The following is a 23,110-nucleotide window of genomic DNA, read 5'->3' as shown; positions in this document are numbered from 1 at the left end:
TTTTTTTTTTTTTTTTTAACAATATCAACCTTTTATAACAGTTCCAAAGAACCAAAATCTAAACTGGATGAAATTGTTTTGGGTTATTTTTACTCCTGAATGGCAGACAGAGTTCCAACTTAGCGAGGGATCACCTTATGCCATTAATTAAAGAGCCTATGTCATGCAAAAAAAACTTTGAGCTTTAAAGTGTATTATAATTGTTAATTCCTTACGAAAAACAACGTCAAAGCAGTATTTTGATCCATTCCCGCATTTCCTCAAAAAACCTGCCCTTTGAGCACCAGCCCCTCCCAGCCCACAACAGTGAGTGGGTTTTCAGATTGTGACGAATGAATGTGACGAACAGCCCCTTTCAGGAAGAGTCTGCACTGCCAGCAGCGCCCCCAGGCTGACACACTCTCACTCTTTCCAGCGGTGATCGCTTGTAAAAACGCTTACCTTTTTATATTCACAATATGCACATCCATCTTTGCAAAAAATCGAATGTTTTCGTGGGCGAAATGCAGACACGCTGCCGAGGCCGACTCTAGGTTGACGTCATGAAATGGGCGACACCCACAAGGAGTGAAAGCCTCAGAGAAAATTTGTAAAATCTTTATTTAATGTGCCAAAGGGAATTTAATAATTTACTCTGACAGACTTAAGAAAAGCAAGATATATAGTCCCTTTCAAAAAAAAAAGAAAAATCAGTTTAGTGACCAAAACAAATGAGATGCATCAGCGCTCCTTTCTCTCTCTTTCTTTTAATGACCTGGAATGGAAGTGTACTTTTATGTTTGTTTGTTTGCTTGTTTTTTTGTTTGTCAGTTCATGGTGCGAGGATTGTGTCCCTAATTTGGGTTGTTTGCTCTCTTATGTTTCTTTGGTTCCTCTATACCAGGGTTGTCAAACTCATTTTCACTGAGGGCCACATCAGCATAGTGGTTGTCCTCAAAGGGCCAGATATAACTGAAAAATAAATGAAACTACTCCTTAATGTTAAACAACTCATCATTTATTTATTATCACTTTTTAAAGTGACAGTTCCAGTTGCCTAGAAAACATAAGTTTGCTTGTTGCTCTAGCATAAATCCTTTTACATTTGATTCTGTCAGGTCAGGTTATATGGACAGTGTAAGTCCTAATGTATAGTTGCCCAATCTGATATTTCAAGTTTAATTCCCTTTTAAGAAATTAAAAACTTTTATGCTCTCGCGGGCCACATAGATGACATGGAGGGCCAGATTTGGCCCCCGGGCCTTGAGTTTGATGCATGTGAGCTATACTGCTTTTTCCCTCAGTCACAGTATCACCTGCTTTCATTTGATAATTATTCTCAGCTGCCTTCAGTGAAGTCGATCAACTTCAGTTTACGGTATTTAAAGTTCTGGTTGTCAGTTCAGTTTTATGGTCATCTGCTGTTGTTTACCATTTCTTTTGCTTGGTTGTACTCGGTGGGCATGGTTTTGTCATTCTGAGTGTCTTCAAGTTTTCAGTAAATCCTGCATTTTGGGTCCAAATCTGCAGAAAGCAAAGCATATTCTTGCAATTCCTGATGACAGATTAATAAAAGGCTGTTGATCCTAACTTAAAATGAATATGAAAAACTGAAAATATTCAGAAAAAGTCAAACAAATTTGACTAAATTTGTTTTACTGAATTTGAAGCTTTGTGGGAATTTCTACATGGAAATCCTGTTTATCAAGCAATTAATAAACCGAACATTGGATGTTGTTTTTTTACTATAACGTCTGGGCGGTAAAAATCTCCACTAACTGGGTCAGCAGATGGAAGCATGAAGGAATTAAACACCTTGAACTCGATAAATTACAGTAAAGAAATACCAGTAAATGTTGAGAGACTACTTCCTTTTTTAATTTTTTGCTTTTTTACTCTGTAACTAGTTTCAATTTTTGGGTTCTTCATAGGCACACTCAAATAGCACATTCAGATGATATTCCTCCCCAAGTGGTCAGGTTTTTCAATTAAATTCATTTTTATTTATATGGCAAAATATTACAACACTAGTCATCTCAATGGGCTTCATACCGGTAATTGTATAATAAACATGAAATCATAAAGAACATTTTTTACTCCAAGCAATTTGTGGGGGAAAATACATCCATGTTTTTGTACATATTAGCTTTCCTTATTTTCCACCTCTCCTCCCTCATTTTTTGGTGTAGGTTCTAGGAAGCCATTATTCCCACAGGGATCATTAGAGCTTCATCTCGTTACCTCTACACCTACGGTAACCTTCCTCCATTCTCCTCCTCCTCTTCATCTTATCCCTCTACAAAGTCTCCCTGAAGTTTTCCTCCCCAGAGACGACTCCTTTCTCTGCACATTTCAATAGTGGTGTAAGCATTTTGTCCTTGGTGCCGAAGGAAGCTTTAGAGTCGGGTGAATGGAGAAGACTTCTGAATGACTTATTATGACACTCTGATGCAGACATTTCCTTTAGAAATCCTTTATTTTTTTACCCAAACCTTTCATCTTCTGTCTCTGAACGTTCTGTGAGCACAAGGAGGAAGATTTCAAAGTTTAAAGGGGAAAAAAATAAATAATAAAAAAAAAAAAACGAGACAACGGCAGGAAGCACAAACTTGTGAGCAAGTCCAAAGGCTGGCCAACCTCTTTTATTGTTGCACTTTTTTTTTCAACATTATCAAAAGTAAAAAATATATTTTACTAGAGGATTTATCAGCAACTTGATACGCTTCAAAAAATCTTTATAGAGAACTTTTTTGCTAAAATCTCACAATGGGGGAAGAAAATAAAAATTGCTTGTGAATGGCAACTTTTTCTAGATAAGTGTTGGATAAAAAATGTGACATTTACAGTGAGGGATTTGATAGTTTTCAGAAGTGGAGGAGAAACAACAAACTGTTCTAGCAGTGCAGAGTTAGACTGTGGAAAACCCTGAAAGACACCTATTATATCTATGTAATAAAAAGCTGAACATCAATCAAGCATAAATGGACTAAAACTAAAAAGATTTTACTGAAAATTGGGTAATGTGTTACAATACAGAAATTATACATAACCTTTTATTAAAAAAAAGAATTTATAAAAACGCCCCTCTCACCCTCCGCGGGTGGTTTTTCCTCCAAGCTCGGGTCCTCTGCCAGAGGCCTGGGAGCTTGAGGGTCCTGCGCAGTATCTTAGCTGTTCCTAGCACTGCGCTTTTCTGGACTGAGAGGTCTGAGGTCTTTCCAGGTATCTGTTGTAGCCACTCCTCCAGCTTGGGGGTTACTGCCCCGAGTGCTCCAATTACCACAGGCACCACTGTCACCTTCACTTTCCAGGCTTTCTCCAGTTCTTCTCTGAGTCCCTGGTATTTCTCCAGTCTCTCATGTTCCTTCTTCCTGATGTTTCCATCGCTTGGCACTGCCACATCCACCACAACGGCTTTCTATATATATATATATATATATATATATATATATATATATATATATATATATATATATATATATATATATATATATATATATATATATATATATATATATATATATATATCAGATTAAATGTAAATATGCCATAAGTGATCTTTAATTGTTTAATTGTTGTTTTGTTTTTGGTGTTTTCCAAAAATATGTTGTTTGCTAGGACAAAGTTTCTGCAGTGCCACAGCAGTTCATTAGAAATTTGCTTCTGAGTTGTTGGTAAGAACATTGGTGTGGATTAACTCCGTCCCTCTTCTCTTTAGTGAGAGCTCCCTGTTTACACTCTCTTCTACTAGCCTACACCCCCAACCTACACCAGTGCAGCAAAGATTTACGAGTAATATTGAAGCTATCCAGCCGTACCGTTGTTAAGCCAGATACCAGCCTAGATGAAGAAAAGGAATTTATGGATCTAGTTGTCTAAAAGTGGATGCATGAGAATGGAGCGGGGAGCTTGTGGCCCACCCATTGTCTTTTTTACGTCTTTTTCATAATGCATTTTCTTTGTCGGTTCCTGATTCACAACTATTTGAATAAAGAAGTACTCAGAAGTGCAAATTTAAGATCAATTTTCTTTATTTATGACCTCTATCATGAGAAAAAGGCCACAAGAACCTGTTTAAAACACCATATTCATCAGAACGGGTCTTTAAGAATTTAAATGGGTCATCTTAACCTTTCTGTGTATTTAACAGTTTGTCTCTACATTGGGTAAATTTAAACCTTTTTTACTTGCGGTAAAATTTCAGATGCTTTCGACAGCAGTCATTACACAAAAAATCCCTTCCCTGAGATTCATAGATCTCTTCATTAACTTAAAAATCAATTATGTACATTTCTAACCTTTAGAAAATACTCCCAATGTAACACACAGAACGCTGTCATTTCTAAATTTAAACCTTTTTTTACTTGAAGAACCAAACATCAAATATGAAAATACATAATTAATGTGAATAAAGCTGCTATGAAACCTTTAAACACCGACGCTGAGCACATGGCTAACATACGAATGTACTGTTATTTCCCAGAACATCTTTGAAAAGGCAAACGTTTGTCTGGAAACTCGTCTGGAACAGCAGTCTATAACTATGATGACTAAACATTAGCGAGCTTGTTGTTTAACTTACAGAAACTCAATTATCATTTCGTGACATAAAGGGAAATTAAGGAATGCCAAATCAGCAGGTATTAGTTTTTTACTGGCTTTCATACTCAATTTAAATGGTAAAACTCTCTTGAAGCTTGAATTCATCTTAAATACTCTACAAGAGTTGTGCCAAAGCCCTGCGTCCATTGGACAGTTGGTAAAGGGACAGCAGAGTAAAAAATTACAACTTACATTTTTTACTTTACTTATTATTTGATTCAGAAGGTAGTTTATTTTGAAAAACTAATGGATTCACTCCACCACATCTGACTCATTCTTGACGCATGTCAAGTCACTCGATCATGTGACAAAAACACATCCGCTTCTTTCTCAAAGCGGCTGCACTGACCGCTATGTGGAAACCCCTAAAGCTACCAAAATTAACAAAGAACAAACATATTTGGAAGGTTTCTTTTTGCAGAAAAGTCAGCGAGAAAACAGAAAAAGAGCCTTTGATATCAACGTAAAGAAAGCAGCATTGAACACACAAAAACAAGGAGTCCTTACTCCAAAGATGGATTCATTGCGACAGTTGTTCCCACACACCAAACCTTGCTCTGCATAATATTCAGTGGATCTGGTGGATTTAGTGTTATACTTAGAAAATATCCATTTTAAATCCATCAGACGCCACTTCAGCCTCACACGAGCCGGTCTGGGAAAATATTATCGGACATTAAAATGGTTGATGGCCTGAACAGGTTAAGGACCAATGCACTAAAACCCAAAAAAAATTTTTTTAAATAAAAGGTAGCAGTGAAGTACAGTGTCTTCTAAATATATAAATAAAGTTAAACAGTTTGCGTACGCCAGCCACCTGATCACAAACACTGTAAAGCACATTTACAGTTGCACACCATCGTTCAGGATTAAATAAAACGTTACATAAAGGTGTCGGCTAAAGCTGTGCCTTGTAATGCAGACCCTAATAATAGTCCAGTCCCCCCCAAAAAAAGTTTTTTTACAAAACCTCCCAAGCAAAAGCAAAATTTATCTTTCTTTTAAATCTTTAACGATTTTTTTTTTTTTACTTCTTTTTTTTAGCAAACAATACAGACAGTATAATATCAAAACAACAACAACAAAAAAGGGCAACAAAAAAAAAAGAAGATAAAGAGAAAAGAAAAAAAAGAAAAAACCCTGCTATTTTACTATTGTGTTTAAATAGAGGTTGACTTGTCTATATACTGTTGAAATAATCAATAAATGGTTGCCATGTTTCATAAAAAAGGTTTTCTTGCTGTTTCAATGAAAATTTAATCGTTTCTAAATTTAAGTATTGCATTATGTTTCTTACCAAATGAAGATATGTTGGGGGAAATTTGCTTTTCCAATTAAGTAGGATTAGACGTCTAGCCAATAGGGTAACATAATTCAAGACATTTTTTGTTTACTGTTTAAGCAAATTCCAGTAGTTGGCACTCCAAATAATCCTGTTATAGGGTCCAATGCATACTTAACCTTAAATATTAGAGACAACATTTCAAATATTTTTGTCCAATAAGGAATGATTTTGTTGCAGTCCCAAAATGTGTGGGACAGTGAGGCAGAAGCGTGTCCACAACGTTCACATGAAGGGTCCACTCTTGAGAACATTCTTGATAGTTTTTTCCTTGACAAGTGAAGTCTGTGAAGGATTTTGAACTGGATTAAACCATGTCTGCTGCACACTGATGAGGAGGGAATTCGTTGCTGAGCTTTTATCCACTGTTCTTCCGTAATTGTTGTTTTCAAGTCCAAACTCCAGGCTTCTTTCAGTTGATCCAATGTAGCGGTACATTCAATGTTAAAAAGGTTATAATATATTATAGAAATTGAGCCCTTTTTCAATGGGTCGTCGTCCTCTTTCGATTTTCTTCTGGTTGACTGGGAACAAAGACACAAAGATTTTTTTCTAACTAATGCTCCCATACAAATTAAAATAAAACGCAGTTTTCATTCTCTATATTTAGAACTGCATTGTAAAGCATCCATCCATCCTTTATCTTAACCTGCTTAACCCTTTCAGGGTCATGGGGGTTCCAGAGCCTGATGCAGGCTCTGGAACCCCAGGCGGTCGAGAACCTATGGCTCGCGAGCCATATATGGCTCTTTTGATGGTCACATGTGGCTCGCAGACAAATCTTTAATTATACTTTTTTTTTTTTTTTTCATTAGACCAGTCTTTGTCTGGCGCGATGCGATGCCAGAGGCGCGCAGTATTAGCGGTGCTTGGAGAACAAAATCTACACCAGCACTATCAGTTACTATTATTTATTATTTCACAGAGTTTGTACCAGCTGGAAACCTGTGAATTGTCGTGCCTAAAACTGCGTGCTCCCGTCTCTGAGAAAGAGCGCGCAGTTGCGGGGACGGGATGTTAGAGGAAGAAAGCGGGGGGGGGGGGGGGGGGGGGGGCACGGCCAGTAAGGTGAACCGCGCAGGGATTGTAATAACGTAAAACCCGCTGCCCGTCACTCACTGCAGCGTGTGAGTGTGTGTTTGGCTCCCCGTCTTTATGTGAGCAGTCTTTGTCACATCTACAGAACATTCAGACCAACCTAAGATCACGTTTAAAGTCTCAACACCTGCATGAAGCAGAAACTCACCACGTATCAACCAGACTAGACAATCAGCAAAACTACTACGAGAAATACTCATCATTTATTAGCAACAGCATAACAATGTTATTAAAAAGAACCCACAGACTTATTGTACTTTAAAAATGTTGAAATTACATCAAATGCACACATTCATTTGTATATTTAGTTTTAAACATATTGTTGCGGACTGAGTTTAACTTGGCTGTCGGGCCGCGTTATGAGTTCTGGAGGTCATTAAACGCATCAAGCAGAGATCTGATTGGCTCTCAGTTCTGTCGCTCAGGTGGTTGTTAGGTAGTTTGGACAAATGGGGTTCAGCTATGGGCCGAATAAGGAAAATGGGAGAGCTGACGCGGCAGGAGAAAATACTTTAAATATTTCTGTTGAAGTTGGAATCTAGCATTGGAGTAGACAGGGACTGCCTTGTTTTTGTAACAGGCCACCTGTTGGTTACCCACTGAACTGACCAGTAACATGACATGAGGGTACCTAGCAGTAGTTATTCTTGCTAACAATGATACATGATTACATTCTGTTCTGGTCAGACAGAAAAACAGGATGACTCTAAATTGCCCTTTAAAAGTTTTACCTAAATGCAAAAATTCAAGATAATGTCTGACAAATTGAAGATGAAAATTCTTAAACAATTAAAAAATAAAAATCCCATCTGGATTTATCCTGAAACGTTTAAGTTGTTCCTCAAAAACTAACATTTCTCGGCTGCTTGAGCCGGGAAAAAGAGGAGGCAATCAAACAGCACTGTTAGGAATTACCATAAAGTGTAAAACGGAAGCAAAAAGTGAAAATTCATGATTACTTTTTATGTAAAATCTTCCCTGTGAGTTTTGTGCTCAAAATGCCCACCTTCTCTCACATTTCCAATTCCCTGTTACTCTTTCATTGTCCATTTGCTGCTGGATTATTTCAAAGTTCAGTACAAGTTTTCAACATTTAATATCCATGAAAATATAATTTAAGGAAGCCTCTTGAGAATGAGCAACTCTGCACTACAGCAGGATCCCCTGGGGCTCCTGGAGAAAAGGAACAGGAGCCTTCATTTACTGCCAACGCTATCCTCTTCACAGTAATGGGACTTAACCAAATGCCTGATTCTTTGTGATGAAACTGACCTGGCGCATTCATTGCTGGTTTGTTGCATCAATGCTATAGGTGACAACAAGCACAACGGAGAATAATAACATCGAAGCTTTATATTGCAGGATAATCATATTAGAAAATGTGAAATGCAGATGTTTACCAAGCTTTTTTATGTTTATTATAACAAGATAATGACTTAAAAGATGAGTTTCTGCAAGTTAAACCCCCTCAGGTGGCTGCATGTCGCTGCACGCATAACTAAAGTGGAGTTTAATTCACAGAAACTGAGATATTGCAGCTTTTCTATAAGTTACAAGCACATTACAACACTGTGAGCACGTCCAAACTGGTTATGGAAATTAAGCTCGGAGAGATGTACTGAACAACTTTGTGGGTAATATCAGCATAAAAATCACTAGAGACAGCGCTTTTTCAAAATAAAAAACACTGCAGAAAATATCGTGAGAGTTTCCGAGTCTGCAGCTCTTTAAAAATTATGTTAGAAACAGCAAACTTCTCCTCTGGAGTGGAAATGATTTGGTTTTCAGTGGCCAGCACAATCCTTATATCTTATATTAGCAGGTGCTCCAAGCTGCCGCATGGAACCCTGTTTTGTATTTGCCTGCAAGGCATGCTTGCTGCATGATGAAGGGTGGAGGATGCTCAGGGCCAGCGGAGCTCATCCTTTCCCCTCGGGAGACGGGAGTGAACAGCAGACGATACCGCTGCCCAGGCCTGCCTGGTTTCCCCATGGGAAAACAACCAGAGGGGTATAGGCACCGAGGGGAGTGGGGCGGAGCTATTTATAGTGCAGGTAAGGAGAAGAGGTGAGGAAACAAGAGAAGAGAAGAGGAGAGTTGAAAACAAGAGGATGACAACCTGACATCTGCAGCCGATGAGAGATCTGGGTTGATGCAGCAGCGGCGGCAGCAGCAGCAGCAGCTGCTGGAGAGATGAGGAAAAGCCGACACGCTGCAGCCCAACTTATTGATTTATTGCAGAGAAAGTTCACGCAGAGGTTAGCTGGCTTGAACCGGGAGGGAGAGAACGCAGAGAAAACAGCGATGCTTTCTAATGCAGGCGCGCAGCCCCAAACCAGAGAACTCTCAGATGTTTCCAAAGCAGCTCCTCTCTCATCCCCGGCTTTAATAAATAAAATTACATCTATTCTTTATTTATTTTCTCAGCCGGAGCCTCTCCCACCCGTGGGCCCCGGCGCTGTCAGCTCCTTTCTGTATGTCTCTGTTTCACACTCTTCAGTGCTTCTCATCATTTCAGAGAGCTGATGTTTAACAGGAAAAGCTCTCATCATCCCTGGTTTGTGCTTAATGATGAATGGTGATACTTCCAGTCAGTTAATGTCTCGTGTGTCGGAGTCTTTTTCTAAACTTTATACTTGACTCCACCTAAAGCTCAGATGGGAGATTTGACTTGAGGCTCATTCGGAAGAGGCTTTAGGTTTGGTTGGCAACATAAGGAGGCTCATTGGGACTTTACATACATTTTTCACCGTCTAATTGGATAATTACAATTATGAATTTTAGATTTGAAACATTTTCAGAAATGTTTATTGTACCAATTCAAAGTAAAAATGTCAAATATGATACAAACCAATGACTGTAAAACAGGACCCAGTGCCTATGCTTTACACTCAGCCACAATGAAGATCCAAAGACAGACTTCATTGAAAATTGTGGTTTTTGGTGCTTTTAACATGTTCTTGTTTAATTTTTCTGATGATGGAGGACATGTACGAAGAAAATCAAGATTGAAATAGCATTTTTGACTATTTATTTATTGATATTGTTGTGAATCAGGAGCAGACAAAAACAAAACGATTGTGAACAGCTTTTAACAATGATGCTACCGTCAGTGGCTACATGCTCCCTGCTCTGCTCCATTCTGATGCATCCACTTTGCAGAAGACTAGATCCATGTACGTCTTTGTTTTCCTCGCCTAAGCTGTACGGCTGGATAGCTCCAATATTGCTTGACATTATTTGTTACACCGGTAATGTTGGGTCGGAGTTGTGAGGGGCTGTAAGCTTGCTGCAGAGCGTGTAAGCAGATGGGGGACGGGATGTGGGGGTGGGCTTACTGCACGCCAGCATTGCCGCCTACAACTCAAAGACCAATTTTAAATTAACTCCTCTGCAGAAACTATGTCCTAGAAAACGACACAGCAAAACAGCATAATCATAATTAAAAGATCATTGGGAACACTTTTTAAAAAGATCAAAAGATGATTGGAGAGGGACTTTAAACCAAAGGATTCATGGCTGCAAGAGACAAATGCCGAGAACAAATTTCACACCCAGGCATGTGTCAAAAAGTGAAACTTAATTAACTTTGAATTCACCACATTAAATACATTTTGTGTTGAGATCTCTGCATAGTTCTTTTTTGTTTCAGTGCAATTTTGCATTCTTTTCTTACAACTGTGTCCTGAAAGCCTGCTGATTCAGTTAGATTAATCTACATTAATCTTCGATCCTGAGTAGATGTTTTATTTTTTAATACTGTATTTATTTTTCTGGACTTTAAGAGTTTAAACAAAAAAAAGTGTGAAAATGTTAAAGTCTGTCTGAGAAAAGTGTGTAAAGTGTGTAGTTAGAGGGTTTACAGACTTAAAATAACTGTAACTTGATGTCCACATTATATGTAAATAAAAAGATTAGTGAAAATTAAAACTCTTAACCCCTAAAGTTAGTGGAATATTAGCCTTAAAGTCAGTTTGCCTTTTAACCTGTTTTTGTGTCCTGTTTAGTGAGGTTTCAACACAGATGGGTCCTTCCATTCTGTGACACAAAGCATTTAGATTATTTTGCTGTAAATATATTCTTTTGGAATGATTTAATTCTTTGTAAAGATTACTCTAGTGATGCTGAAATTGTGTTATAATCTCCACAAAGCTGAGCTTTCTCCTGATGTTTTGATGTGTTTTGTGTGAATATACTCCATAAAGTGATGAATGCTGATATTAGGCTTTGTTCTCCTGTTTGTCAGAGAATGTTACCAACACATTCAGTAGCTGCATCGGCTGACATTCTGCATCTGCATTTATGTCTTTGTCCTGCTGAAGACCGAGGATGGTCGCCCGCCGTGCGTCTGGCTCCTCTGCAGGTTTCATGCTGGAGCTGCCTACAGTTTCACCTTTTGCTCTGTCAGTGTAGCGATTACGCCAAAGTATCTTTCTGATTGTTTTATTGGTCTATTATGATGACTCATTATATTTCTATGATGCGTGTGTTTGCTTTTTGAAATTATTTGAAATTAATTGGATTGACAATCATAATTAGATTAGTACGGCCTTGAAAGGACATAGAAGTAAAAAAAAAATTAGCCCTGGTGCAGACGGGAAACTAACTGGTGCCCACAAGAAAGGAAGTGGTCATTTGAGCACAGGAGACCTTTTCAGAGTTCTTAACGTGAAACAATGCCCGGTGTTAGCGTTATGTTATCTCAGATTTTTTTTTTCCTTTCTCACTGTCTGATGAACACCAGATGCTTTCTTGTGTGCACTAGAAACCAGTATTGTTTTTTTTGTTTTTTTTTTCCTTCTATGACCTTTCAGGGGCTTCGTATTTTATTACTTTGTTTAGTTTTTTTTACCTTGATTTTTTTTCTTTGTTGTCCCTTTAGGGGCCCTGTAGAATTTAATTTAAAAAAAAGGATGTTTTTCATTCAAATTTTTTTGTGTTCATTTTTTACAAACTACAAAAGTAAAGTACAAAAACTACGAACAAGCTGGGCACTAACCTCATATGCTCATGAAAACTGTAAGAAAACTTGAAGTAAAAAGTTGAAAAGCTATAAATTGGCACAAAAATCATCTCTTTTTTTAATACACGACAAAATTAGAACAAAGAACACCTGCTCCTTTTTATAAATTGAATATAATAGCCTTCTATAATTTTTCAATCAAGTCATGATTAATAGTATAGATAATTTTTTTTTGTCTTTTTTATTTTTATTTTTCTGTTTTAGTGCTTGAAATAAACTATTTCCCTTACATTCTGGATGTGTCATAAGGTAATGAAGAATTTCATGTGAAATGTTGACATTATGGCGGTAAAAGTACAGAACGGCGCTGAAGTCAGAAGGTCAGGACGGACACCGGTTCTTTTTAGGCTTCATTTACCTCACAAATGGTTCTGTCCTCTAAACAAGGAGAGAGTATTTTTAACCGTTTTGTCTTTTTTTTCCATATCCTTTCTTTAATATAAAGGTTACTTCAGGGGGTAAATTGTGAGGCAGAGACTGATGCAATATATTGAAACCGACTTTTAAAAACTTTTTTTTTTTTTTAAACACCCTTTGATTTGTAACTTTGTTTAAGTTTAACGCACACTTCTGGTTCTTTAGACCATTTCTATTGTAAATTACCCAATTTAGTAGCGCCTCGGTGTGTGCTGATGTTTGCATCTGTGTGCAGGCATGTCCGGATTTCCATAATCTGATAAATGAGTCATCTCCTCACACCTCCACACCCTCCCCCAGCAGATATTAATTGCATCATAGCTGTGATGTATGGACAGATTACTGGCTGTAAAATGTATTATTTCCTAATGAAACAAGCCCCCGGAGACATCCATCAGCCCGCATCGCGATATAGTTTGGGCCTCATTACACCATACCTCAGTATTTAGATTACTTGGGAACAGTCCACCTGCAAACTATGTTAACTGTAGATTTCCACGGAGCCGTAAACAGTCAATTTTTACCTCTCAACATTGACCCTACAAATGCAGCAATGTTTCATGTACAGTACAGACCAAAAGTTTGGACACATCTTCCCATTCATTTGAATGAGAAGATGTGTCCAAACCTTTGGTCTATACTGTATATATTGTAACCCAAGTATTAACATTTTATTATTTTTAGATAAGTTTGCTTTATCAAAGTTTGTCTATCCGAATCTTTATGTTATTCTTCAGGACTTACTTTGAGCAGACTGCTCAGCAACGTGCAGTTTCTGCACTGCCACTGGTATGCAGCCATGATCCATGACTTTGATGCAAACATGCATCAAACCACGTTGGCTCCAAAATGAGCTTAAATTAGTATCTACTTGAAAGCAAAAACGTGTGATTTTTTATTTACTATTTTTTTGTTTGTTTTTCATAACTGGAAATAAATTCAGGCATCAAGGGTATGAAGGTTTTTGTGTGAAACTTTGTCCGAAAGCTTTACATTTACCTGACCCACTAAAATAAAATAAATTCATTACAAATGTGTAATTTTAAGAATACTTTTTATGCAGATAGATTATGCACCTACATGAGCTATAGTTTAAATGTAAGCATAGTCTTAGTACCTGCAATAAACTATGGAAAAAGTATACAGTATGTAGGTTAAGTCTGATGCTCAAAATGGAACCTGAAACAGCCTATTTTTCATTCCATATTTACTCCTTTCAAGTAGACTGCTTGCTGTTTGTAATCTTTTTTTTTAATGAAAATTGGTTTAATTATAATATTTTAATATGTTTTATTAATTATAAATCATCCTTAGTATCATGTATGTGTCAAGATGAAGGACAAACCCGTTTCAAAGCATGTCCTCTATTTGTTTCAGAAGTCCCAGAATGTTTACAGAAACCTGCAATGTTATTTTTGCTTCCCTACATGAAATTCATATTTTTGTGACTTAATTCTAATGCATTGTGTTGAAATGTAATATGCCATGATACCTGAATTTTCAGGTCATCCTTTCCTTTTATTTTTTTTAAAGAAAAGTTAAATCAAAACCTTGAAATCAAATGTTGGCATGCTTAAATAAGAAAAGTGCATTTTGTTTTGAAAAGTCTAAGCAAAAAGGGAAATTACTTTAAATAAGTCTAGCTTTGTTTTAAGTTTATTCAAACAACAGTGTCATTTTTATTTACTATTTTTCTAAAACGGGTTGATTTCAGAAGACACAAACAAAAATTAAAATTGAAATCTAATACAAATTTGACCATAAATCAACCTTAAACACAACTTTAATCATTTTATTTGTTTAAATTCAAATTTGATCAATTACTCGGAAAAAAAATTTAAATAAAGAGCTTACTTAATAGTTTAATTGTTCTTAAAAAAAACATAAAATAAACTGTTTGAAATTTAACAAAACACATTTCATATATCCACATATGAATTCACACAAATGCATATATTAAGGTAGTGAAGAAAATACATAGATATATTTTATTTTTTTTAGTTTGTTTGTTTTTTCTGGTTGTATTTTATAATAACATTTATGGTGGCTTCACAACAAAGACTCCCACTGGCAGCACTGATTTAATAAGTCAAAGCAACATTTGAAAGCTTTCCCCAAGTCCAAGCCTATCATTACAGCTAACCAAAATGATGATCAAATAAAAACCTAATCTTTAAGACTGGAATAATCATTGCCACCAATCTGGAAGAATTTCAAAATCCAAAGCAATAATTCCAGTATTTAAACATGCATAGAAAATAGCACACACATGCTTCAATGGTTCTTTACACATCATCCCTTCAAGCTAGTAAACAAAGCATGCTCCCATTTTTAAAGGCAACTTTTTACTCCATCCATGCATTTTCTTAGACCGCTGAATCCCTTACACAGTCCAGGAGTTGCTGGAGCCTATCCCAACCACTGTTGGGTGAAGGCAGGGTGCGCCCAGGACAGGTCGCCACAAAATCAAATACACTCCTTCCTGGTGAAGAATGTTTTTGGACCGTGGCAAGACACAGGAGTTACCAGAGAAAACCGATGCATGCACGAGGAGAACATGCAAACTCCACACAGGAAAATCCCAGTCTAGATTTAAACCAGGACCTAAGCGTTTTAAGAGAATGGTGCTAATTTCTTACATTATAATTTTAAATATAGCTGTAATATTTCTGCGGTGGAAAACAAATAGGCAAGGTGGGACGACCTCAATAAATACAGCGGACCTGTAGTAACATTTAAGAGGTCCAAATATGTCTAACTTTACATAATGGGATGGCTTGTACAAGGAAAAGGTGTTTGCCTCCACTGTGAATTTTTTCTTCTGTGAATTTTTATTATTCTGGTTTTATTTTATAAAACGTATTTTAATATTTGACTTAAGTAACATGAGTAAAATTAACTTGAGCTCAAATTGAACTTTATTGTCGTTCCTCTGTAGGACCACAGTGCATTCAGAAAGGATGCAGTGAGTAGGATTAATTCATTGTTACTGCAGAAATTACAGTGTTTGTTGTTCACAGCCTTCTTTAGTTCTGTTTGTGTTGTTACAAAATGTTTTTTTTTTAAATATGAATAAAGTTGTAAAATAAAGAAGGGAAAAGATTTAGAAAGAAACAAACAGTAGAATGATCTGCAAACTTTTTATTCCAGGTTAATTAATTAGTCAGTTGCTTCCAGCTAAACAATAGAAATGCATAATTTAGCCTCACTGTTTACAAAAACTAGGATATTTTCAATTAGTACTTACATATTAACTGCAACTGTAACAGTGTATACGATTTGTATTTCTTTAAAAATATAGCTGATTATCTTTGGAAATTTGTCTGAACGCCTTGATCTTTCGTCTTCAACAAGCCACAGTGACTAACTGGAAAATAAAAGTAAATTTTGATGCACAGCTGAAGGACTTGAATGAACAGACTGAGCTCTGAGTGTTTTCGCTCTTTGACTGAGATGAAGCGCAAACTCGCAGTTTGACCTTATTAGCTGGATGGCTCTTTGTTACTGCTGCAATTGGAACTGGTTGGCAGGTTTGCCGGCTTTTTCGGAGCATATTAGACCTTCACTAGGCTTCTATTACACTTAATGAACATTTAAATCCTTTAATAAATTGAAAGGAATTGAGAGCAGCTAATTATCAGCCAGACGCTGTCTGCAATAAAAATGCCTGCGATGGATGGAAGAACCCCCATCCCCCATCTTTGCTTTCCTTGATCTCACTTTCTCCCACAATGTTGCTTTCTTTACTTCCATTTTTCTCAGTTTGAACCGTGCAGCCTTTTTTTTCTTTTCTTTTCTTGCTAACCAAACGCTAGATCATTACAGAGTTGTTTCGAGTATCACCTGCAGCTGTTTCTAGAAACCTGCAGCCAACCTTTCATCAGTGAGCAAAATCGTAAGTTAGCGGTAGTGGTGCGGTCATAGAGCTCAGCAGAGCCTACAGCGGGGTTTTGATCTCTGACCAGCCAGCATCTGCTCCCAATAATGGGTGAAAAGGGCTCAGGAGAGGCCCTTGCTTTAGAAGGCCTGGCCCTTTCCAGCTCAGGAAGACATATCGATCTGGAAGCTCCTGTATTTATGTCAACGGATGGATAACAAGACCTATGCTTGATAAAGACAGGTGCCTGGGGAAGGGAAGAGGGATGGGAGGGGTTGAGCAGGCCAGCCAAGGTCTCCAACCTGTGTCAAGAAAATCAGTTGACAAAGAAAATGGGAAAAGCTCACCCTGTATGTTATTTTAAATCAAACAGTCATGGAAAAACGACGATGCTGCAGAGGTATTTGCAATAACCGTTGCGTGTCTTTATTTGTTTTTTTCGATCTGAATACACAACTAAAACTTCAACGTCCTTCTATCCAAAACAAATAGTAAATTCAGAGATAATTTGTTGCCATCTTTTTTCAGCCAGACTGGCTAAATGTGTAATTTATAAACTGTTTTAAAAACACATTTGTCTTTTACTTAACTTTAAGCTTTCATCACATGCACGGATAGGAGGGATTGACCTGTACGGGTGCTGCGGGTTTTTGTGGTGACCATGGTGGGTCATGGAGAAGGAGCGGTTGTATCTTAGGGGGAGTGCAGGGGCATCTTGCTGTTGAGCCTCATGTGGTCACCTTAAAGGACGTCATGAAAAGGGAACGTCCCATTGTCGTGGGTGTGGTAAGTGTATCATCAAGTATTTGTGGATAACCCACTTATGACATTCGGGTGATGCCGTCGTGCGTCACACTCTAATCATAAGTAACTGACCGCGTGCAAATGCTACAAGCACGGGGTGTGCAGGTGATGCGTTGTTGCGCATAGGACACCCACACACTCTGTCTAATTTCCTCCTTTCTAACAGTCAGGCTGCGTGGAAAGAACGCGCACTTATCGCAACCAGCGCTAACAGGCTCCTTACACAGTCCACAGGATTTAGGCGGTTAAAAAAAAATAAGTACGATGTGACTGCACCTCGCCTACTTCACTCTTACTTATCCTCACATGCTGTGCGACTGTTTACTATAACCTGTACCTCAGCATGCCCATAGAAAAATGTCTGTTTTTGCTGTATGGCTTACTAAACGGTCTAAGACCTCTTTATAATTGGTGCAGGCCACCTGCGACTTCGTACAGATTCCCCCTTTTTTTTACCCACAGTGGTCTCTCACTTTAACATACGACGGAGTTTTAGGGCCACCAAAAAAAAAAAAGTAAAATTACGAGATTTTAAGTCGTAAATTTATTGGGAAAAAACTCGTAAATTTACCATTAAAGTGGAAGTGAGCATGCACAGCAGCAGGTGAACGCCGCGCAGCAGCAGAGCAGACCGACTAAACTTTGTTGAACAGGTGAGCTGAATGTTTATTGATAACGTTTCAGATGTTGGAAGTTAATTTGTTTGATTTACAATTTATTAACGTTTTATTTATTGATGGTTGGTTTGCAGGATCTCTGCAGCCCGATGAAGCCGTCATCGGCCGGGTATCCCTGCAGGCAGTTGTCCACTTGAATTCGTTCTTTCCTCTACCAAAGACCAGATCTCTACGTTTGTGTGACGCTTCCATCCGAGGAGCAGCACTTTTTGGCACTTTCAACGTTCTTAAGCTAATTTTAACAGAATATTTTCATTTTTCTTTGTTGTTTTATGTTGAAACGGGACGCTTCATCTGCAGGAGTGGGCGTATGTAACACTGTTTACTTCTGCATTGATGTTAGGTTCAGGACGTAAGGTGACAAATGAACTTCGTTATGTGAATGAAAAGGAGAATAAAGGCTGCAGCGATCCTCTACACCCAAACGTGTCTCTGAGCTCCTTATTTTATATATGAAACTCCGCTTTACCAAGCTGGCTCCACTGAGAATAATCTGATTTTGAGTCGCAAAAAGGTTCAGAATCTCTTTGTGTTTTAAAACTATAATCCGGAAATAAAGCTTCACACAAGGCTCCACATATTTCATCTTCAAGCTAGGCTCCGATAAACGGAAAACGTTTTCTCCTTGTTAATCTGTGACTTTTTTCTCGTAAATTTACAAGATTATAAATCGTAAATTTATGAGATATAAACACGTAAATTTACGACTTTTTATCTCCTAAATTTACAAGATAAAATCTCGTAATTTTACTTTTTTTTTTTTTGGTGGCCCTAAAACGCTATCGTATTAACACACTAACTGTTTGAAGATATTTTTTTGTGCAATTTTTCATCCTTTTTTTAATTTTTTTCCAACAACATCACATTATGTTCTGCGTGCTGATTAACAGTGGACTATTGTCATTCCATTGCCTCCATGTCGTGTGTCCTATAAAGAATGTTTGCAAAAATAATCTTCGGGTTTATTCTGTAACACTGGATTTATTTTTCTTTAAAGGTTTGAACTTTTGAGTTTAAACAAGGGAGAAATTATTTCCAAAACACAACTCCAACAATAAAGAAGGGACAACTACATGTTTTATGGCAGTTATCTGAATATTCCTTGTTTCTCGTTTTAATCAAAATCCATATAAGCAAAAGTGCTGTTTTTAAAGTGCTTATGAACAAAGCAGATTTCCATCAATTCCATACCTACAAAGCATGAGCTCGGACTGACTAGACCTTCAATTCACCAATTAGATTTTTTATTTATTTTTATTTTTTTAGCACTTTTTACCTGTTTGTAATGCAAAAAGATAAGCTATGAGTTTAAAACAGATCATGGCGGGTAAACATTGGATCAATGGTCACACAGACAGACGCAGTCTTACCCAAACACACACAGTTTCACATCGAAAATCAAGCTAGCGTGCAACTTTTTGGACAGTGGGGTTTTAACCTTTGAAGAGTCTGTCACTTACTCTGTTTTTGATGGGCTGCTTAGTTTAGCCATAGCATGAACAGAAACATCTATATCATGCGCTATAGTGTAAAAAAAAAAGTGTGAAGGAAAGCTTCTCTGCCTTTTGGGAAGCCTGCAGACGTGCCCTTGAGCAACAAGACTCGAGCATCTTCAGCTTCCCGTATTGCTCAGTCCCTGTTCTCCGTCTGTTATCTGCAAATGCTCCTGTTCAAAAATATTAATAGTTTCTCCTATGACATTGTTTAACACACGGCAGGTTTTCGATTGACTGTGGAGGGATCAATACTCGCCACCGCCTCACAGCCAACCTGTTTTGATCTAAATCAAAACCTCTTTTGTCACGGGCAGAAACTATTTGTCTTTGCCTTTTATTACAAAGTGACAAAAAAACAAAGTGCAACTCCCAGCGGTGCAGCTGCTTCTTCTTCTAAATCAAAGGTTCAGAGGATAAAAAAAATGCAGAAAAAAGGAACCAAATCTCGACTATGTGCCTGCCGTTGGCTCCGTTTTTCCCTTGTTGGTCCTCCTGCAGCAAAGGTATGCTGCAATAATCATCCACCTACAGTTTGCTCATTAGCAGAGAGGCCTGCTCCCCACACGAGTCTTTTCATGTTCCTCGCTGTAGACAACAACCTGAAGGAACTACGAGCAGGAGCTGAATCAGGGACGGAGCAGACAAACGTTCAGGCAGATGAACGTTTTCAAACCGACAAACCCTGCACTTCAGTTCCTCGGCAGACTGTTCTCTCTAAGAATTCCTTATAAGTGGCATTTCTGCAGCACTATATTATATAAATAAACCAAAATCCCTACTGATGTTTAGAATAGCTGAAAACTCAGACCCAAAAAATAACCTTTTGTTACATTTTCATTTAAGGATTACAATTAGTAGCAACACAGTTGATACAAACATACAACACTTAAACAAAATATGAAGATTTGATCAAATGTTGTAATAGTGCAAAATAAATTCAGTATGTTTTAATTGTGATGCTAATGGTTGTTGCTTTGTCTGAGTGACGGATGACATTACAGCTTCTGCTACATTTAGCAACTAAAAAAGAGAAAAACCTTTATTTTTGTAAAAATGTGTACTTTTTAGGAGATTGCATTAAAAATATAAAAATGATTAAGTAAAATTCTTTTGTAACATCTTTGCGGAAAATTTAAAAACTTTTATTTTGGAGATCTTTTTGTTCTTCCTCATTTTTTCGTTGTAAATGTCTTGAAATTCATTCCTTTTTTTTTCTTCTCTTCCTTCTCTCCCTTCCTTTGCCTGGACTGTTTATGGCGGCTCACCAAAATGATAATATAAAATTTCTCAAAAGTTTTAAAAAATTTGCTATTTTTCCTATTTTATTTTTTATTTTTTGGCTTTTAAACAAACTTTCTATCTTATTTACAACTTTCTAAAAACTGTGACTTATTTAAAAACAGACATATTTTAAGCAATTTCATATAATTTTTTTGTGCTGTATAATAAGAAAAAGATGGAACTGCAAAAAGAACTAAATAAAAGACAGCTGACCTTCATGCTGCTCTGGTTCTGACGCTACCTGCTTTCTTTTGTTCCTCGACATTAAAAAGCAAAGTGAATCAGCAATCAGTGTGAGATTTCATATTTCAGGCAGAGTCGTCATAAAATATTCAGACATTACTCGTCTTTTCCTTTGTGTTCTTCAGGCTGTGACCCCCCTCCCTTATTATTCACACACACTTGCACTGTGTGTCCACACATAAACAGTCGTAGCGCATCGGTGCCACTAAAGGCGTTTAACGGACGCTTGAGGGCAACAAAGATTGACAACAAAAGGAAATTCCAACTTCTAATTTTTTACTATGTAAATAGTTTTTTTTACTATGTAAAAAATTAGGAACAGGAAGCTAAGAAAAATGTTTAAACATTTTTGAACAATTGATGTGTTGCATTGAAGCTTTAAGTTAGGTGAGAAAATGTAACCTCCTAGGCAAACTAATTTGGGAAAATTTCAAATAAATTGTGCAAAAATACAAGAACATTTACAATACCTGTTGCAGTTGAGCACCTTCTTGGTTCTAAGCTAAAATAAACCTAATATTTAATACATTGCACTTACATCCAGAGCTAATTTGGACACATTTCCTTTATATTTTTTAATTCATGTTTTTCAAAAGTTTCTTCTTTTTCAGGCAACAGCAATACTGTTTGCGGCTTTTGTTACATGTGGCTTTTTTAAATGTTAGAACAATTTTTTGTTTTTGTGTTCGGATTTATGAAGATTAAACCTCGACAGACAATATGAATGAAACTTGTTCATTACTAAAAATGGATTTCTCTCATCTCTTTTTCTGAAATAAGGTTTTGATATTGCGAGTTATGGTGTTTATTAATCAACAGGGAACCAAACTGTAGTAATAAAAGACATCGCAGACATGAATCTAGGGGGCAAAAGCCTGAAAAACAGAAGGATGAAGTCGATGGTGAGACCTCCTCCTTTACGCTGCGGGACAGGGAAATAAAATCTGACATCCAGATTGCAGTTTTTCTGGCAGCGCGTCTCTCACTTCCTGCTCTGTGTGACCTCAGGCGGCCCAGACTCTCCTTAGGCCGCTCAGATTTGGAGCAGAGGCGGCCTCACCCCTGCACTGGCGATGCTCCCTGTCCCTCCCACATCCTCTTCTGGTTTAAAAGCTCCTGTCAGGGTTGGAGGAGAGGCGGCTGCTCTGCTGTCACTGAGACCCGACCCCACATGAACACAGGGGGCACACAAAGAGATCTTGAGTGGGGGTGGGGGGGGGGTGTTTGGATCAGTTGGAGAAGGGGTGACAACAGTTCTGCATCACTTGATGAAAAGATGAAGGTGACAAATCCAGATTTGGCCTCAGGGATCGACGTCCCCCCCGATAACTTTGGGGTGCAGATCCCCCTCAATGCAGAGGCTGGAGCCGACCCAGTCTCAGTCATGAAACCCAAAGAGGACTTTTCAGCAAACTTTGGCTTCATGCACGGACCCCTGAAGACACATTCGCGTGTGAGTGAGCTGATGAAGTTCACCCCCTTGCAGCCTTACCTTCGTTGCCGTTGGTTCCCGCCGAGCCCACAGTCTGGAGGGATATAGTCCACAGAAGCATAGCAGTCAGCCCCGGATCTGAAGCCATGGTGTTCTCCCTCACACCCTGCCAGTCTCCCCCTCTCTGACTCCCTCACTCTCCCGCGCTGCCTCACTCAGGGTCTCTCCCTCCGATTCTCCTTCCTCTTCCTCCTCTTCTTGTGTCCCAGGGTTGAGGTGTGTGCGTCTGTGTGTGAGGGCTGTGCGCTCATTGGGTTGGAGTTGGAGCCTGCCTCCGCGGCTCGCTTCAGTCTGCCGGCTCCCTCGCACACACACACATTCATATGTGCAGTTTCGGCAGGCTGCCAGGAGGGGGAGGGACCGGCACGTCTGTCAGAGTCACAGCAGCCAATCAGCTGTGAGAGCTCCTGTCCTACCTGCCTGGGCCAAATCTCTGTTTATCTCTCTGGGTCACAGGCTGGCACACATCATCCCCCAAACAAACCCCTCTCTGAGTCATTTACCCTCATTTGTCTTCTGCCCACCCCAAACACACTCTCACCTACCCAGTGGCAAATATCTGACAGATGGGATGAAGTGAGAACTGCCTGATGGCTGCAAGGCTGAAGAACAACGATTATTATCGATCTTGGGGGTTGCACTCATTGTCTCCTTCTCATGCTATGAGTTTGTCTTTTGGAAATGTTTTGATGATGCATTGATCCGTTTAACACATCTGCACAAAAGGTGTACACATATTAGTATATGGAGAAATAAAAAAAAAAATCAGTAAATTGACA

At 38.2% G+C, this 23,110-nt stretch overlaps 1 protein-coding gene across 5 annotated transcripts in view; it reads right to left on the bottom strand.

Moving 5' to 3' along the window:
* epha8 (EPH receptor A8) overlaps positions 1-22,622 on the bottom strand; it is a 129,210-nt gene extending 106,588 nt beyond the window's left edge. For all 5 annotated transcript variants that reach the window (XM_023955115.1, XM_023955119.1, XM_023955116.1 and 2 more), the window contains exon 1: positions 22,332-22,622. In XM_023955115.1, the coding sequence (XP_023810883.1) occupies positions 22,332-22,419 (88 nt within the window). In that variant the 5' untranslated portion in view covers positions 22,420-22,622. The remainder of the gene's footprint in view (positions 1-22,331) is intronic.
* Between the last annotated feature and the right edge of the window lie 488 nt (positions 22,623-23,110).

Source organism: Oryzias latipes, chromosome 5 (genome assembly GCF_002234675.1).
Source record: "Oryzias latipes chromosome 5, ASM223467v1".
NCBI classification, from domain to species: domain Eukaryota; kingdom Metazoa; phylum Chordata; class Actinopteri; order Beloniformes; family Adrianichthyidae; genus Oryzias; species Oryzias latipes.
The sequence above is the reverse complement of the archived record's forward strand: the minus strand, read 5'-3'. Positions and strand labels throughout refer to the sequence as shown.